The sequence below is a fragment of the Mycteria americana genome, chromosome 3 (genome assembly GCF_035582795.1).
Source record: "Mycteria americana isolate JAX WOST 10 ecotype Jacksonville Zoo and Gardens chromosome 3, USCA_MyAme_1.0, whole genome shotgun sequence".
Classification (NCBI taxonomy): domain Eukaryota; kingdom Metazoa; phylum Chordata; class Aves; order Ciconiiformes; family Ciconiidae; genus Mycteria; species Mycteria americana.
In genome coordinates, this window is record NC_134367.1 from 4570127 (window position 1) to 4590136 (window position 20010).

At 41.7% G+C, this 20010-nt stretch overlaps 1 protein-coding gene across 1 annotated transcript in view; it reads left to right on the forward strand.

The window, feature by feature from the left end:
* The window catches only part of PKHD1 (PKHD1 ciliary IPT domain containing fibrocystin/polyductin), a 269779-nt gene that overhangs the window by 107368 nt on the left and 142401 nt on the right, over window positions 1-20010 (forward strand). Inside the window, exons 37-41 of the mRNA XM_075497242.1 lie at window positions 12085-12292; window positions 13263-13420; window positions 15027-15221; window positions 16297-16422; window positions 19063-19196. Of these exons, the coding sequence (XP_075353357.1) occupies window positions 12085-12292; window positions 13263-13420; window positions 15027-15221; window positions 16297-16422; window positions 19063-19196 (821 nt within the window). The remainder of the gene's footprint in view (window positions 1-12084; window positions 12293-13262; window positions 13421-15026; window positions 15222-16296; window positions 16423-19062; window positions 19197-20010) is intronic.

The following is a 20010-nucleotide window of genomic DNA, read 5'->3' on the forward strand; positions in this document are numbered from 1 at the left end:
GAAAGCTGCTGTGTCTTTCATAGCTTGCCCTTCTTTCTAACAGAAATGCATCGATCATCTTTAATTTAAACTTCAATCAGTTGCTCCGTATTTTGGTGCTGATCTTAACGAGGAAAACATGTGATGTAAAGGGGACTGAGAGATGGCTGCTAATATATAATATAATATAATATAATATAATATAATATAATATAATATAAATAAAATGATAATATAATAAAAATATAATAAAATATAATATAAAATATAGACTATAGCTAATATATTAGCTTGTGTTTCTTGACACGGGGGAGGCCTGTGGATTACTACAAATGTGGAGGCTTTTTGTGGGATGAAATAGTCACCTCTTTTAAACCTTTGAATTTAACATTGAAATACCCCTTCCAATTCTGGCCCCAACTACAACCGGGAGATTGGCTGGAGGAAGAGAAGCAACCAACAACAAAATCAGGGTGAATTTCAACCCCAGATGAAAGCCTGCAAAGTTTGGCAAGCTGAGAAGCCTGGACCCAGATCTGGGTTTTTGCAGGGCTGCAGGCTGATCCAGGCAGGGACCCTCCGTTTGGGCTCATTTTCACTTTTCCCACATGTCTAATTCTCTTTCATCGCGTGCTGGGGATGTAGAGAACTGATCTTAGCATTTAAATGGTCATGCCACCCTGCGTACCCGCTCCCGCGGGCAGACATTCCCCATCTCGTTCGGCAGCAGCGTGGGAGATAAACTGGCAATAATGCAAAATGTTAACAGCTGTGTGCGGCTCGCAACGGGATTGCGCGGTAGTTGGCCGCTGTGTTTGAAGCTGTTTGTTCCTGGTGTCAGTTTAAAGAGGTTTTCCTGCATGGTACCTTTGGTTGTGAGCTATTTTCAGGCATGGAGCGTGGTTTTTGTGTCAGGCTCGCTGGTTTATGCAAAGGCATTGAAGGAGCTGGGAAAATTTTTCCCTTTCCTTTCTGGACTGACGTAACTTGACAAAGCGACTGGGTAACCTCTGATTAAAGGAAATGTTTGGAAATGTTTGCATTTAAGGGACAGCACACAGGGAAGGTACTTTTTCTGTGGTGTAACGTAGCAGGAAAGAGCAACAATGAGAGTTTCCATAGACCTGTTTGATCACATAGCCCTTTCCATCCTCAGTAGGATACCTCTTGCTGTCTTGAGGGTGCCATTCAAAAATATTTAGGTGGAAATGTTTTAAGGTGAAAACTGTAGTTTCATGAAAGAGAAACATTCAGCAGGACTAGGTCACTTTCAAAGATATTTCCTACTGAAGAAAATCAAAATGATTCACTTTATCCTCTCGTTTGGATATCAGATTTTTTTTCCCCACTGGGAGAAGGAAAAGGTGTTTAATTCTATCATTTTGCTTTCATCTGGACTTTCATAGTATTATTTTTAATATTATATGTTTCATATCAACATTTCTACGCTAGTGAAATGCAATGTTTTTACAGAATAAAAATCAAAACCCTTAAACCCCCAAAGTGACATTAGTACAAAGGAAAAAAAAAGTGTAGTGGTTCCAAAACTACTTTTTTTGTGGAATTTTTATTCTGTGGAAGATGTTGAAGGTTTGGCCTCATTTGAATTTGGAGTGAAGTCACATCTGGCTAGCCGTAGACTTGTATTTTATCCTCCAGAACCCACTTATGGTGGGAAAACATCATCCCTATTTTACATGAGAGGAGGAAGAAGCCAGAGAGATGCTGAAGCTATGTCTGCATTGGGCCTTGGATGAGTGGGTCACCAAGCAGGTTAAAAGCCGATGTTGAAAAGCTGAGCCATGACTCATCTCCGTGCATTCACAGTGCTCAGACAGAAAATATTTGCTAGAAAGTGTTGCGTGTCCTCATGTTGCAGTGGCAACCTCAGCCCAAAGCAGCACCCCAATCTCCTGCCCTGATGGTATGCAGCATTAGAGCCTCTCCACGAAGGACCTCTGCCCAGAGCCAAGCACATGATAGTGCCACAAGGAAGATGGCACACGATGCTTTGTGCGTAGGGACCTACCAAGGTTCATGAGGGGACCAAGTAGGGCCAAATTTCCTGTCTCAGTCTGCCCGTTGCTTGCATAAAGCTTGTGCCTGATGCTGGGTTTGGTCTCACACAATGAGGACATCAGACGACCTATGGGTTGAGCCCACACTCAAATCTAATCTAAAATACCCAGGGTGATCCTGAGCGCCCAGCTCCGAGGCTGCTGCAGGTTGCCTGCGCAGCAGTCAAAAAGCTGATAAACTCCTGGGTGTCCCAAGGGTTAATGAGCAGTTATAAATTAGAAAGGCCCTCCTATTCTACCTCGGGGCATGAATGAAAAGCTTTCTGCACTGGCTGTGTTGGGAAGTAGCAGAAAAGCTGTCTGCATCTCCCCAGGAGCTGCCCACACACAGCAGTTTGTCCTGCAGGACTGTATGGGGGTGGAAAGACACCTCCCACTTTCAGAGCAGAGACATCCATGTCTTTCGAAGATGCATAGCAGGAAAAAACCAGACTCCTCTCATTGCAGAACAAGCTAGAAACGTTGTGCAAACGCTTAGGGAATATACCTAGGACTGGAATTAACAGAGAGCAAAAGTAAGCTGGAAACCTTCAAGTCCAGAGGGCTGAGAGCTCACGGTTCAGGTGGACGTTTTTAAACACATATGAAAAGGTAGAGAAACAGCTCTCATTCTTCCTTTTCCTATTCCCTACACTTTATGGCCAGTCACTTAAAGAGTTGAGGTAGCTGGGACATTTTTTTAAAAAAAGTTTTCATCAAGAAAGCTGGAGAGGGATTTTTTACAAGGGCATGTAGTGATAGGACAAGGGGTAACGGCTTTAAACTGAAAGAGGGGAGATTTAGCTTAGATCTAAGGACGAAATTATTTACTGTGAGGGTGGTGAGGCACTGGAAGAGGTTGCCCAGAGAAGCTGTGGATGCCCCGTCCCTGGAAATGTTCAAGGCCAGGTTGGATGGGGCTTTGAGCGACCTGGTCTAGTGGAAGGTGTCCCTGCCCATGGCAGGGGTTTGGAACTAGATGGTCTTTAAGGTCCCTTCCAACCCAAACCGTTCTGTGATTCTATGATTCTATGAAATCCAAGTTCATGAAAGAATTAAAGGAAATAAAGAAATAAATAAAATAAATAAAGAAATAAAGTTCATGAAAGGTCCTTAATTAAGGATCTGGGACTTCATGGTCCATTTGACCATAGAGAGATGTAACAGCACAGCTGTGTGCTATCCTGACTAAGGAGGCTTTCTGGAAAAGATTTTCTATTCTTTTTCACTTAAGGAATTTTATACTTTTTGTTTGTTTGTTTGTTTGTTTTTATTAGCTGAAGCAGCAGCAGCAAAAAGTCTCTGTCCTGGATATAAAAATATATTAAAAAAAAAAAAATCTCTTTTCTGAAGCACCCATTTCCAATGGATGAATTGCTATTTATCACTTTGACATTTGGAAATTTTAGGAATGGCCAAGCTAAGTCTGAGTAGGCAGTGCAATTTGGATAGGGAAAAAGAAGGAATAAGGGATTATGACAGTGGAGAGGAAGCTGAATTCCTTAGGCAGTCTGACACCTGAAACGCTGCAGTAAATTGTTTTGTGTTGTAACACTGGAGACTTTTATACTGGTTGTGTGGGTTTTTTTTTTTTCTTTTTTTATCATAGCTATAATCCATTGAATTACATTTTTAACTCTGCCTCTTACAAAATTCTTTTCTTTTTTCGGGAATATAAACTGCTTGTTTCTTTTCACTTTGTTCATGGGAACTGAAAGATCTTATTCTCATTTACGCTAAAGATTTACAACGTTGCTGCAACAGATTGACAGATTATCTGCAGTATAACTTGTATAGTCACGGTAAGTAGATTGTGTGTCTGAGCCCTGCAGTTCTTGTAAATTCCTTTTGTGGTATAAAGGGATCTCATTACCTCAACTTTAAAGCGCCAATAAACTGTCAAAAGGTGTAAAAGAGCTTTAGAGTTTGTCAACACTACAAACAAAGTGTGTGTTTGTAACCCGAGTTAATTAATTTGTGGTAAATAGGAGTGAAGACGAGGCAGCAGGATCCTGGCCCTGTGTAGTCAGAGGAGAAGGGTTCAAAGTCTGCTGTCCCATGCCAGAAAGAGGAATATTGTTTAAAATATTTAAACAACTTTGGGGAGAAAGAACAGCAGTCCCATGGCAGGCTCAGGGCTGGAAACAGTCCCCCTAAAACCCATTTAAGGAGTCTAGTTTCTACCAACACTCCCATGCATAATCCAGGCTCTCCAGCTCTGCCTAACTCTGGATGTGCCTCACACTGGTTGCTGTCAGGCTTGGTTAAGACGTTCCCTGGGTATCTAAAGTTAGGTGACAACATGTACTCCAAAAAGTCTTGTTTTCAGGGCAGGGGCATCTGTTTTCTATCTAAGCAACATGTCATCTAGTCACCGAAATTCTTAGATCTGGAGCATCCCATAGGTTTGAGGTGAAATTCATCTAATTAAATAGGAATGTGTGACAGGCAAGACTTCCTTTCAGAGTAAAGTGGTGGTTGGGGAAATCGTTAGGCAGTGAGACCTGGGGTTTCAAACACCTTCTGGTTGCCACTGGAGTAAGAACACAAAGGTGTTGTTTGGGATACAGATTGCAAGAGGATAAATCAGACACAGAAGAATGACTGTGCTGAATATACTCCAGGGAAGGACTGTTGTATCTTGAAGCAGCATGTTCTGGAAACAAACAAACAAAGTTGAAAGATTATGGCCACTAACTCTGAAAATGCTGGAAAAAAGAATAGCACCACAGGACAGCCTTATGAAAGAAGCTGAGCTGTAGAATGAGAAGACCTAAAGGCTTTCTCTAAAAGGGTTGCCACTGGATTTATGTGTTGCAGATGTGCAAGAAGCTGGTGATCACAAATGCTTAGAAGAGGTGAGCACAAGTTTTGTTCAAATACAGACTGACCCCAAGACAGCCTGTGGGCTGGAAAGAGAGTTAGAGAAAAGGAGGAGAAGCAGAGGTGGAAATTGAGAAAATCATGGGGAGAAACTTGAAGGTGTATATAACCAGATGACTGAACCTAAGTCTTGGAACACAGCACCCAAAGGACAGCTTGGCTGGAAGAAAGAAGAGGTATCAGTGGCCTTGGCTGACATTGAAAAGAATAAGCCAGGAGTCCAAAGGAATGTTCTTCAGAAGGAAAACAGTAGACAGAAACAGTACAGATTGAGGGGACACTTAGAAGGCGGCAGACCATGAAGTGGGACCGATGCAGCAGAACCTGACAGGAAGACCTGGAAGCATAAAAAGAGACATGGAGGCTGAATCTGTGGATAGAAGAATTGAGAGCTTGGGCAAAGCAGCCTGAAAAAAATCACGCTGTCTAAGGTTGCCTGTTCGAGCCACAAGCCTTCACAAATCAACTGGAGAACCGTTTGATCAGTCAGTTTTCTCTGCCCATGCCCCATACATTCCTGAAGCTATGGGAGGAAGAGATGTTGTAGTCTGGGAGATGTGGCATCAGACTGAGACACAGAAAGGGTGAAAGGAACAGGTTTGAAGGAACGACAGGAGAAAGGGCAAGGCTGTGAGATTTATGCATTGACTGGAATCATCCTCTGGGAAAGATTGGGACAGGTGAAGGACAGGAGCTATAAGAAGTTGAAGAGAAAGAAACGGGAAGAGAAGTGTGCAGGCAGTGGCTGTTGGAGACTGAAAAAAGGCTGGAATTTGACGGACACTCTCGGTTCAAAGGAGAGTTGTTGTCTGGAAAGTTACCTCCTGGAGAATGGGAGATAAGTAACACAAGGTAACTGCAGTATCAACATCTCATGCTGTCCTGGCAGAGAGCTGAGGGTGACTTAAGGGGCTCTGACCTCCACATTTCATTTTGATCTGCTTCTCGGACCAGGGCAAACTAGTCGCTTTTCAGTTTATCTGTTTGAACTGACTCAGTTTCCCCTTTTTGTAAAATGTTACAAGACATTCATGTAGATGCAATTCAGCCACCTGCCTCTGGAATTAATATCTGAAGAGTGAGTAGTAACTGAAAATGCTAACAGGAGTCTAAGTGTTGTTTTTCAGATGTGGTAGATTATTCCTAGCTGGAATGGGAGGCTTCATATCTGAGAAACTGGGCTGGCTCAGAGGAAACTCACTTCCCAGCTGTATCCCAGATACTTGTGTAACCCCAGACAAGCCACTTAGCGCTTCTGCATCTCCTCTGCACCTTCCTTTGTGTACAATGAGATTAATAACTTTGTCTTGTGGAGGCCTCACCCATGTTTGCATGGAGTGAAGCACCCAACCGTAGGCTCCTCATGTCAATGAGTGCTGTGGTAGGACTTGTCTATATCCAGTGGCGAGACTCCATTAGGTCTGGCCCTAGCTGTCTGCATGCTTGGAGTATCTAGCATGGTGGTCCTTACTTTAATAGAAATAATAGATGACAAACTATGCACCTCTTTTGGTGACCAGCATCAATCCAAGTTTCTCTTCTGGTGGAAGCTGGAAGACTTTTTAAGGCAGTGGGCAGGAGGTGATTTTTTTCATAAATGTACAAAGAATGGGTAAGATGAACACTTCAACACTTCATAACTGTCCAATCTGACAAACAGAGACTTTAAAGGAGTTGTTTTGTCTGAAGAAAAAATTCCCACTGGGATGAGGAGTGGGGTCTGGAGCAGCCTTTCTCAGCCGAGATCAATACCACTGTTTTTTTGTCTCTCCCTCTCTCCCTTTCTGCTCTGGAGTGCTGAGAGGCTGGCAGAAAAGCTGGACATGCTTAGGGTTATAAACGAGAGGAGGAAATCAGTGATGAGGGGAGCACAGGTCTGTGCATCCCTTCAGGCCCGAGGAAACTTTTAGCTTTGTGGGGACAGCCACTAGTCAGGGCAACTGGAGTTTCCAAGGCTCCTTGGCCACTGAAGTGCTTCTGAGTCACTTTAGGGCAATCCCCTTGCCTGAATTAGGAGACAACTCTCCTGTGCCTGTAGTGGGACAGGGAAGCTCCTCCAGAAGGTGATTCAGAGTGTGTAGGCTCCCCAGGAGCCTATTTTTCCCATTGACTATAGGACTTGTCTCCTAATTAATTAGCTTACAGTTGCTTCTCCCTACTCTGTAGTCATATTTTTCAAAACCCTCTATCTCAGTCTTTCCAATTGTAGCAGCTTCTGCTTTCCAAGCTGGGTGATCACAGATAGCTATCCAACACCCACTTTAAATTTTCAACACCTATTGAGGCACCTAATATACACCTGGAAGAGGAAATAATATTCATGTCTTTTGTAATCGGAGGATTGTAAATAATGACCTTATTTATCTAAACCTACAACACTCAGTACGATCCACACTTTGCCTACTGTAGACAGACTTTCTTGTAACCCTGGTGATAAGCATGCCCTGACATACCTTGCTGAGTTCACTGAGTTTTGTTGTGATTCTAGGACATTTCTGTAAAGGTCAAATTCTCACCTCTGGTTGAACCACTTAGGACTAGGTGAAATCAGTTAGTGAACTCATATAGAATCCTACATAGATTTATAAAAGATTTTGTGGTGGGGGCTGTAAGCAATTAAATTTATACTATTTTTCTTCCCTACTTGACATAGAAAAGAGAATGGCACTGTACACATCGGAATTGCCTTGTTCTTAATAATTTTGCCAAGTCTACAAGACCGTATCTTCACACCATGCTTCCAACAGGAAGCATAAACCAGGGTCCTGGTGCTAAGATGTTCCTTGTGCTATGATTTGTGATTAACTCACTTTGGAATTTGCTTTCTGGGTTGCCATTTGACCACATGGTTTTGCTCTGCTCAGTATTTAAGGGTGTTTCTGTCAAGTCATTTAGTAAAATGTTCAATTCTTGCTTTGCCTGCAATAGCATTTCGAGTCTAAAGGCTCTGTCCTGTCCCTTTAACATGAAAGCACTTCTGTTTTAGATCTCAAGATGTGTTTTTTTTCCCAATCTGAGCTTAGTTAATTATTAAAAATGAATTCAATAATTAAGGAGTTATACAGATTCATCTATTTTTCAGTACTTTTGAGTGTTTCTGCTTGCAGTACTTTTTGGGGGAAGAAATAATTTAAATATACTGCAGCTGTTGGTCTTTTAAACCTTCTACTCTCAAACAAGTAATTTATTTACCTGCTGCACAGTCCAGTCCCAATCACTGAAGGTTATTTTATGAACCTTGTATGTTCCATCCGAAATAGAGTTTGTTTTCAAGGGAAACAAGAATGAGGGCTCTGGGCCTCCAAAGGGTGGTCCTGCAGACAGTCTGCAGAGACAGGGGTCTTTGTTCTAGGGAACCTCCTTTAGGTATTAACGATCTTCATAGAGAGTCCATTGGTTGCTTGAAGGAGAGAAGCTGGAGAAGACCTCTGGGAAATTGAGGATGTCTCTCAGCTGGAGATCATTTTCTCCTGAATTGTTCATCAGCACATTTCACCTCCCCATTTAGAAGTTGGGTATAGGAGTGCTTCTGAAAAGTGGTGTGCCCTATCCAGCCAACCTACCCTTGGTAGATGAGCAATGGCCTGGAAACTTCTTCAAGAAGCAGGAGCAATTTGATTTGACTGCCTGCCAGCTGTTTGGCTTTTCAGTTACCTGAGGGTTAATATAAAGGACCATTTCAGGCACCCTATGGTATCCAAGATACCTATGTGGGTCTGGCAGATAGGACATGGGACTTATGTCAGAGCAAGGCCTTTCTGGAACAGCAGCTAGATGCCAATCGTACATCCAAAATGACATGTTTAGGCACCTGAAACCCACCCACAGTCTCCAACCTAAGTCAAGCCAATTGCAGACACCACTGGTAATAGTGACTAAGGTGTGTGGTGGGTTTTGTGCTCTTTTTCAAGCTATTTTCGTTCAAACCTGTTTGCTACTAAAGTTGGAGAACATGGGGGTTGCATGTTTTCCTATAATTGGAACTACGTGAGATATAGCTCGCAATGTTATACCTACTTTAAAAAGAAAAAGTGAAATTTTAAGGTATCCAGCTGTGAATTTGTTTTAGAAAAGGGAATGGGTGATTTTAAACAGCATGGATGATGACTGCTTGAGGAACAGTGTAGTACATTTCTGTGTGGCTGTATGATGGGCTCCCATCAAAACCATAGAGGCTAGGAATATGCTATAGTTAAGGCAAAGAACCCTCAGTTATGGTCCCTCCTTGGTGAACTGACCAGAAAAGTATCACTGACCAAATCTTGTGTGTCACTCATGCTGCTTAGGGTAGAGGAGAATCTGATCTGCAGGTGTTATTGTATGTGGGAATATAAATGGGACGCAAGGAAAGAGGAATCTGCTAGACTTTTTTTTTTCCCCCTAACAAAAATATACTAAAAATATTGGAAATTGGAAGTAGATCTTACACATACAAAGAAATACCCCGCCCCATGTAAATCATCAGGAAAAAGGTAAAACAAACTGTGGAAAGGGAGACAGAGAGGGAGGCAGGGAGACCACAGTAAGAAGTCGAAAAAGGAAAAAAAGGCGGGGGGGGGGTGGTGTTTGGGTACCTTGAATACTCTTCTTTTAGAAGAAAAAATATCTTGAGAAGATTTTCCTTAAAAATTGTTATTTCAGAGCTTGGAAGTGGAAAAAAACCTGAAACAAGCCTTTTCCATTAGAGCATATTTTGAATGCAGAACGGTGGTTTGCACCTCTTAATGACAAGAGTTGTTGCCCAGCAGTGTTCTTACAATGGTTACTGTAGTATGTGTGTGACAGATGTACACAATGGGAGGTAGTCGTGTGTCTGGCCACAGATGCACTCAAACACACACGCTAACACATGCACACAAATCAGTACTATAAACAAAATGTCCAGAGCTGGAGAAAAATTGTATGCTGCTCAACATGCAGATGGCTGCTGCCAGTCGTTCGCTTTTATGTGAGTCCTAAAAATTCACGAGGTTCACTCAAGGAAAGAAGGTAAATGAATAAAGATGATGAGACTGCTGCTAGTAAAAGAATGCACATAGGCTGATATTGAGAGGGTTTTTTTGAGCTGGCTAAAGCTGTGTTGAAGATGAGGTCTCACAGGGAAAATCTTTGGTATCTGTGCTTATGAATGGTGCAAGGTGGGCTTTGGCTATGTCTACATTAAAAAACAGCGTGGCCCAATAGAAGTAGATCTGTAGAATGAATGATGTAGGTGCTGAGGATGCAGGGTCCACACTGTATGTGTTTTCGGGGCTACTGTAGAATCATTCTAGTTTATTTCCATTACTGTCTAAAGTTTATTATATGTCCTACTGGATTATAGCATCTGCATTGGTTTTATCTGAAGGAAATCCATCTGATGCACTTCAAAACAGTTCCATGATAGCACATTAAGTGAAGGATATCTGGGAGATTTGCTTAGCTGTAAGTTGAGAAATTTCAATTCTATTTTAAGAAAAAAGAAAAGATAATAAGCCAGAAGTATCTCAGCTAGGTTTAGATGCCCATCAACTCATTGACACACAGAGCAGGTGCTCAAATATACTTCAAGATGACAAGAGTATAAAGACTTGATTCTTCCTTCTCATTCTGCTGTGAATTAATTGACTTGGAGGTGCTACTCCTTATTTCTGTCTTCATTAAGGAAAGAACTGGGACACTAAAGTGTAAGCACCAAGAAACTGAAACAGGAAATAGAGAGAGAGAAGCTTGCTTAAAATAATTTGAAAATGATTTATTGGATGCAACCTCTACCCTCAGTGATTTCTGGTGTTATTACTTTTCTATCGTACAACCAGGGAGGACAGTAACTTGCTGTGGGCTAAAGGTAAATTATGATCTATTGCAAAGGAGGGAAGGAAAAATATACTAAAGGTGGGTGTGTGAGGCACATGCTCTCCCGTGATGGTGTTCAGTGTGTTGGATCTCACTGGATCAATCTGTTCCAAAGCCTGCTAGGGAAAAAGAAATGTCAAGAGTTAAAGCAGACATCATGAAACGAAGAAGGGAGGGTGAAATGGCAAGATGTTTCATTGCTGGTGCTTGTTGCACACGGACTTGCTAGTATGTCCACTGAAGAGGAGGAGGGGATCTGGGAATCTGCAGTTGCAACTTTGCTACTGCCTTCCAGTGGTGGCCTAAGGTGGCCTAATGCAGGGGGCACATCTTGCAGTTGTGCCGACCTACGTATTCACACCGCTGTAACCCATCCCCATCCATAGGGGTGTTCAATGCCCCAACTCAACTGAACGTTAAAATTGAAAATATGTTTTCAGGTCTAGCCAGACTAAGGCCTCACCGAGAATGTGTTTCAGCAGTGTTTTCCGAGATTCAAGTTTTCTGGAAAAAAATCACCAGAGTTACAAAATTTAAAATAGTATGTGATATTATTTCTGCTTTTGGATGAAAAAGGCTGAAGCAAATTCTTTTAATATGAAACGTTTAAGCCACTTAACCCAAGATTTCAAAGAATGACCTCTTGTTTTGGATGCTCCATTGGAAACAGCTTTGAGATGACCTCGTGTTGCCAGCTGAACAATCTGTAGTCACTCTTAAAAGTTTTTCAAACTGCTGATATTTGTCTGTCCTTATGTCACTGAAATGTTACTAACAGAAGCATGTGTTTTTGTGAATACAAGTTACTTGTGGACCTAGATTCACTGCGTGTTGTTTTGGACACTTGACTGGGAAATCTGATAATTCAAAGTACTTTTTGCACTCAGAGAAGGACGAGGGTCCCTGCAGAGAGTGCTTGTCTTCCTTAGTCATAAAGGGCGCTTAAGAAGAGGGTGTTTCTCACATAGGGAAGTCAGTTTGGGGGGAATGAAACTGAACCTCAGCTCCCATTGCCTGTTGAGCAAACTTCTTTGCAACATGTTTTTTTTCAGCTTTTTGGGACCAATACTAACAAAAATATATGAAATGAAGATGTTGTTTGGAAAGCGCCACGTTTCTGATCCAAGCAGATGTGCACAAATCCTCTTTCATGGCATTAATCCCAACTCCTACACAGCATCAAAAAGAAATGAATGACTGTGGGATGATGCAAGTGAGGCAGTGTTTTCTAAGCATGCTGCTCCTGTTTTGTTTTTTTTTTTTTTTTTTAATGTTGATGATTGACTCAGTTTTTAAAATATTTTTTGCTGCTTTTTTTTTTTTTTTTTAGGCTGGATGCCCAGAGTGGCTTTCACACACTTGAAATCCTCAGCTCATGCTAACGACACACGATTACTGCTCCAGGAAACTGTTGACTGGCAAACTGGTGATGAAATCGTTCTGGGAAGGACAGGCCTTGGAGATGCACAACAGCAAGAAGAAATGGCTGTTATTGAGTCTGTGAACAACACGGAACTGTACCTTAGATCACCACTCAGGTATCCTTTCAAGGGCCAAGGGGATTTCTATAGCAGAGAAACCAGGGGAAAATTTGGTCAAGGTGAGGATTTTCAGTTTCCTGTGGGACATAATAACAATATAAATCCCTTTACAAAGGTGGTCAGAGATATTTTGGCTCCTCACTCCCCCTAAAGCTAGTGGACATTCAATCCTGAATGTTTCTGACTATGTTTAAATTCTGTATCATAACCATGAACTCAGAAAACCTTTGAAGTAGAAAACACTGATGGCCAGTACCTTCCAGTGGCCTCAGCATAGGGTTGACAAAGAATTTTTCTGCATAGTTAATTTCTTGAGAAAGTGCATTTTTTTTCATAAAGTGTCTGACTTCTGTAAAAAAAAAAAAAATCCTCCCTTCTTGACTGATTAACTTAGGCTGATTAACAACACACTCAAAGTGAATTACTTCAGTTTGGAAATACTGCTTCTGTGTTTTCAGAGACCTGTAGTTTCACTGCCTTGCGCTCTCTTTGTCTTCTGTGTGTGGAGGTCATGGTCAAACTGTACTTCTTATCATCATAACCTGGAGTCCCAGTGCTGAGAAATGTTATCTGTTTGGGAGGCAACCCAACTCCAATGCCCAGAAAGATTAATGGTATAGTTTTCAGAAGTATCTGGGGCTTAAGGAAGGAAGAACTGATGGTTTTCACCAATGTGTGTTTTGGGAAGATGAAGAAAGTTCAAAGGCTGGAATACTTTGGTGTAAACATACATAATCTAAGGAAAATTTGTGAGCTTGAGAGACAAAAAGATGAAAATAAACATCAGCCAAGAAAAATATACCTAGCCCATATATGCAGACACATTGGATATGCCACTGTCCATGGTGAGATAGGACTGAAACCAGCTCTGAGTTTGGGCAGTTGGAGTTATAAGCATAGGATAATAATCATTCTTGCCCTCTGGCAGGTGCAGATACTTTTGTACCTTTTTTGTGTCTTTCCCTAGGTACTCCTACAATGTTGGAGAGGGATGGGTGAACGGCCAAAGCCTGCCTTTGAGTGCTGTGGTGGCACTGACCAGCAGAAGGGTTGTTGTTCAAGGAAATGTCACGATGGAGAGGATGTCACACCTCAGACAATGTGTAAAAGCAGGTGTTACAAGAGGTGAGGAGGTCTTTTCTCACAGAAATGTACTGAGGAGGAAAATGGCTCCATTAAAATCACATTGTGGTATCACTGTGTGTTAGAGATCTTTCTTAATAGGATAACTTTGAGACATACCAGAACCAGGAAAGCGAGTTTATCTTCCCAAACATTGCTTGACATTGAAGTGTGAAGTCTTGGGAGTTGAACTGCATTACATTGTAATATCTCAGACGTATTATTTTCACATTGTTTTTTCAAGCCATCTTGGGAAAGACCCTTTAGTTTTGCCTGAGCCTAAGGGTGTAGAAAAGAACGTATCTTCTGAAAACATGTTTCAGTGTACGTAATATATTAAATTTTTAATTGTATTTACAATTTAGTCACTTTAAGAAGAAGGAAAAACAAAACAGCCCAATGCTGTTTGTACTCTTCAGTGTAAAATATTGAGACATTGTTTAGTGTTTAGGGATACCAATAAAAAAGACAGGTGGTGGTTTCTTGTAGCATATAGTAGCACTGGAGAAACAATGCTGGGTATCTCAGTTCTCCTTTAGTTTTACCTGTATGAAACACCATGAAGTTTGACAGGTGGCTTCCTGATTTACACCAGCTGATGAGGAAGCAGAATCAGACACAGTGATTATAATTTGAGGAGAGTTAGGTTATCTGGCAACCCAGTTGTAAGGTTTCCTTTAAAAATAAAATGCCTTGGGCTTTCAGACTGTGACATGAGACTTCATTTGATATCCAGCAGCCAACTGCTTATATTACTCATAGATTTATGATCCATTTTCTGTGGAACTCATAAATATAGTCTCTGAAATGGGCTAACCGTTTGAGGTTTTTATTTGAGCTAAAGGATAGGAGGATTTCTCAGATGAGTCACCAGAAGACGAGTGGGCAGTGTTTTTTGTGGTTAATTTACCTTCTTTAAAAGAAAAATGAGCATTACTGAGCATAAGCAGGCAGTGCTGGAATGTGAAATCTCCTCTGCACCTCCACTGAACAAGCCCAGATTGCACATTCATAACCTGAATCCCCTTGTACCAAAATATCCTGAGCGTAGATCCACGGAAGGGTGCCTTTCAGGAATGTCAATTCCTTCCCCAGCCCTACGATTTACTTTCCTTGTCTTCAGACTGTGGGTGGTAATGGTTCCTCACCCATCTTCAGGGACAGTGGGGAGAGCAAGAGTTTTAAAGACATTTCAAAACGTTCTCATTTCAATTTAGTTCAGTACACCCGTGCCCAATCCCCTTTTCAAGAACCTCACCCAAGGTAAATCAATGTCACATCCATCTTCCCCACGCATAGGACTATTTAAAATTGAACACAAGGAACTTTCCAAGGCATAAAACTACCACAGCTTCCTGCTGGTTTTAATATATGTTCCTCTAAAAATGTCCAGACTCTTAGGGAAGGAACCATGAGAGTATTTAGAGGGAGTATCAAATATCCTTGCCTGTGGCTATTTGTCTTTGGGCCCATGTTTAAGATCGCTGCTGGAGATGGAGTCTCATGGAGTCAATATGGTGGGTCTCATGATGTTGCTTGGGGCATTCTGCACACCCCGTGGTCACCATGGAGAAGTAACACTGACAGCTCCAACTGGGTTGTATTCTAGGTGGCTCCAGTTGTCTGTACAAGCGAAGCGAGAGGCAGCTGGGATCTCGGGACCTGGGGGCCATTGTGGTTGTGGAGGCCTTCCAGGGAGAGGCGAGTCGGCTCTGGGTGGAGGGAGTCCAGTTCCGCCACGTTGGCCAAGCGTTTCGGCAGCACTGTAGTGCCCTGACTGTTGCTGGCAACGCATGGATGGCAGGTGAGACGGCTGCACTGGAGTTGGACCCGAATGATCTCAAATATCCACCTTTTTCTGCAAAGCTGGGGCAGATGTCCTCAAAAGCCTGCTCAGCTCTCGCCCCAGTTGACAAATTGGATTGGTAAATGTGAGAAAACCTCACCTGTAGTCAGCCCAACTGAAACTTGATAGAGTGCTTTAAGCTGCTTTAATTCCTTTTCATCTCTGGACAGCTACTTCCTGAAATAATATTTCATTTTTATGCCACACCACTGAGTTGGTGGGCTAATTCTAACTCTGGAAATGAATGCACTAATACACTGCGAGGGAGCCCAGAGGTAGCTCAGGGCTGTGCAGTAGCATAGGCCAAAATTTAATTCTATCACCTGAAGGTTAAGGAACATATTAAGTTCTTTTGACTTTGTCACTGATAAGTGCAAAATTCATCTCTGTGGAAGTGGCAATGAGGGCTCTAAAGACTGGTGGTGATAGAAGCAAGTTAGGTGGGCTCAAATAATATTTTTAGGGCGCTGGATGGGACTTTCCCCTCCAGCTAACCCACACTTATGCCTTTCCTATGCCATCTTCATCACTGAGTGAGGATCTAGGCTTCCTGGTGGCAGAAGGCAGCGCTGGCTGTGTTCCTGGACTACAGTGGGCAGGTCACCATGCCTGGCTAGACAAGGTGTACGAGATACCTGCCCTGTCCTCACTGCCTGCCCTTCTGAAACGTTCCTCCTCTCCTTCAATCCCACTTCAATCATCCAACTGCCTGAGCTCATAACATACTTCACTCTTGGGATCTTCCATTATCCTTTCACTGGATCTCCTCCTCCTTCCTCACAATATAGTGGACCACCTCCATTAACCCATTTCTGTGCTGAGGGCCCCTCTTCCCTACTGTGCCCATCTCAGCAACGCCCGCCTGTTGGCAAAGACCTGCCAGGTGAGTAAGGGTGGGCAGCTGCAACTAAGCAGTCTCACGGGAGCCAAAAGGGTTAATTGCACAGCATCAAGGGATGAGGAGCTAATATAAAACTCTCCCAAACTTCAAGATGCAGTGTGCTTTTTGCTCACAGCACTTCTTTCTTTCCAGAGTCTTACATACGTGGCTGTTGTATTTTGGACTCCTTTGGCCAAGGACTCCGTCTGACTGGGATCTCAAACCTTAATGTGGACAGTAATGTTTTCTATAACATTTCAGGCCATGGGCTCCTACTGGGTAAGTGAAGCAGGAAAATATCTATCCTACATGTAGCAGTAACATGTGCTGATTATCATTTGCATGAAAATGCCTTTGGAGAAAAGAATGGCAGATCCTTAACTGCACCCTGAGAACTTTAATCACATCTTAGACATTTTCTAGTATCAGTGAGTCTGGAATAAAGCTCCCAAGATTCCACATGCAACTCCTAGCAGCTATTTCATTTTGACCATACACTCTCCATTTCATCAGGTCAGTCTTCACTTGATCTGGATCCCTTTTTTTTCAGTGTACAAATGGAAGGACGTTTTTTTAGGGAATTGATTTATCTGTCTTTGGAAGAGCACCATTATGCAATATTTAATACCCCAGTTCAGTGAGGCATTTAAGAGCATACTTACCTTTAACTTCAGTCATTTGACATCGAAGATAATGGAGTGAAAGCATATGTTAAAAGTTTAGCACAGGATTTAGCACTTAAATAGATTGGAGCTTGGAGCAACAAAAATGTTAAACAACAAAATATTTCTCCTAACTAACCATCAGGAGACTGACTTGCAGCATCTTCTGCTGGGATCTCATGTTGCCTGAATACCTAAAGATATAGCTCGATTTTTGTTTTCCATCAGAGATGGGATAAAAATGACCAATTTTAAGATAAACAGAGGGGGGGAAATAAGCCTTCAGTCCTCATCCTGCAGTTCCACACACACAGCGAGTCCCTACGCTAGGTCCTGTATATAAACATAATGAGAAATGATAGATTATGATTTAAACAGACAAGACCTATAAAAGGAGAGCGATTGTATACATCTTGCAGACAAAGAGAGCTGGCTCAGAGAGATGCAACGACTTGCCCAGAGTGATGCACAGAGCCCCTGTGGCCATGGGGAAGCAGAACAAGATCTCCATCCTGGCAGCACGCCTTGGCTCGCTCGTGCTGGGACATGTGTCTGAGTTAAAGGACTCTGGGCTGAGCTGAATGTTTCCGCTGAAGTCTCAGCCTGAATACACCTTATCCCCAAGATGTCTTTAATGGCTTCACTGTCAGCAGCTCCAGAGGGTCTGATGGATGCATTTATATATCATTTTGTTGCCTGTGAAGGAATATTTATTATAGCTGGCTATTTGCAGCTCCAGAATTGGACTCCCTCAGTGATTTCATCTAAAACCCTTATTTTCAGGAGGTTTGCAAGACAGTCATAAAAATTTGCTCTGGGCTTAAAATTAATTGACACACCAAGACCTTTTATGCCACCTCTAAAACCTATATGGCTGTCAAAAGGACTGCTTTAGGATCCTGTTCATGCTCTGGTAGTGGCAATGTAGTAAATACAGCCTGGAAAGGAAATATTTCCTAAATAGATCTTGTTCCAAAAATGGAGAAAGGCTCAAAAGACTGAGAGGAAGGCTAAAAATAATTACTACCATCCCCAAAACCAAAAGCACATAGGTTTTCCTGGCACGTAGCTTACATTTGGGGTAGTAATGATTGGGGAATTGATCTGTATTTGGAATAGAACTTGAGCAGGTATAGTTGAAGATAATAATTTATGTTCAATAAACAAAACTAAACAGATTTAATTTGCTCCTGATGTGGACCAGAGATGATTCACTTTGTATCCTGCTTCCAAAACACCAGAGCAGGGGGACATATGCTGATGTGTCCTTATTTGGACTTGACTTGTATGGGACTGTCCACTTTTTGCCGTTGGGTGGCAAATTTCTTTATGGTATAGTTTAAAAAGATATTTCTTTTTTTTTTCTTCCTACTTCAATACTGTTACTAGATCTGGGGCACCCCATGACTCTGAGTTGTGTGATCAATTTTTTGATTGATTTTTCCTTTTTCTTCTCATACTTCATTGCTTAGGGGGGCAAACCCCCCACTTTTGTGCACAGTTGCACCAGATGTTTTTAAGTCTATTTAGAAATTTTCTTACATGTAAGTAGGGCAGTGGATGGAGACACAGGAGATAGATAGGACTTTGAATTCTAGTACTGCCGGAAGCATGCCTGTGTATGCATAGGTGAGCCACTTCCCACTCTGAATCTCTTTTATTCCAACTGTAAATGTGCTTTATAATATTCTCTTTATTCATTTTCTCCATAAACCTGGGGTACAGTATGGCTGGTGTTATATATTACACCTTGTACAGGGTCTTGTGCATATTGAATTGCAGAACCATGGTCTCTATTGCCTCTTTGTAGAATAGGTATTGTAGTATCCTTTCCCTATTTTTTTTTATCTCATTAGAATGTAAGCCCTTTGTGGCAGAAACTGTTTTTTTACCATATTTACAATGTTGATCAGATCTTGCTTGTGGCCTCCTGACATTTCTGAAGCACACAGCCTTCCCCTTTCCATGCTATGCACCACTGTGTTGAGCAGTCATGGCAGTCTTTGACCGTCTCATAGTCATCTTCTGCCAAGTGTTAAACACAGGTTTCTAAGTGCTTTTCAAACAGTGATTTACCCAGGGACAGTTAGCAGGGAAAGCTAATTCCCAGGTGGGCCATGCCAGCAAAGCAGGCAGGGCAAAACCCAGCAAGTTCTGTGACTTGCATAATAGAGGGTTTCCAGCTATATGTGCATTTCTGTTTCTTTTTTTTTCTCCTTTTCTCTTTTTTTTTTTTTTTTTTTTTTTTTTTTGAAAGGAGAGGGACCGGAAGAGGGGAACAGAGTCAGTAACAACATAGTCATCGGCCTTTCTGGAACAGACAGTTTATCCAACATTGAGACACTGTCACCAGCAGGGATCTACGTCAGGGCTCCTGCCAACCACATAGAGGTAAGAAGTTTAGGCATAAAACATAACATTTCATTTCTAATCAAAGATATCAGAAAGATACGGAGCTTCATTTATCTGAGCGATCATATACACAACATTTGCTCCTTGGCTGAGCTGTCAGAAACTGTGCTTGTGGTGGGATATTAAAACAAACGCATATTACAAAATAAATTACATTCATAGGAAAATGTATTGTTACTGAAAATTTTACTGCTCTTGAAATATTGCAGTGAGGTCCTTCATCCTGGGATACTTTAAAAAGTTGTTTTATATCTTAATACTCATGGATTCATAAAAACTGGGAAGAAGTTTAGGCTCAGCTTCTCTCAAATTTTTCCTATTTCTGTCATAAAAAAATTCTCAGTTTTAATGGACTGATGACAAACACACTAAAACTCAGCAATATCAAATGCACCTCTGTCTGGATTTAAAACGCAACTTACATACAGTCCAAGATTTGCATGCCAGGGTGAGAAGGAGAATGTGTTCCCTGTCCTATGAAAATGACATTGATTTTAAAAGAAACCAAGCTTCTCTATTCTAAATAGTGATAAAACATCGAACTCTTAAAAAGCTAACAGACTAACAACCCTCACATCAAAAAGTTGAGCTCAGTAAAAATATTTTTATTCATTAATTCTCTGATGCTTTCTTTTAGTTCCTACTTTTTTTTGTCTTATTCATGTCAGTTACATTTCAGAATAAAGAGTCACTTTTAAGTGTTTCACGGAAAAAAAATATGATTTTCAGTGATTAAGCAATTTCAAACCACTTTTCCTTCCCAACTGTTTTAAGCCTGAAATTTCATTGAAAC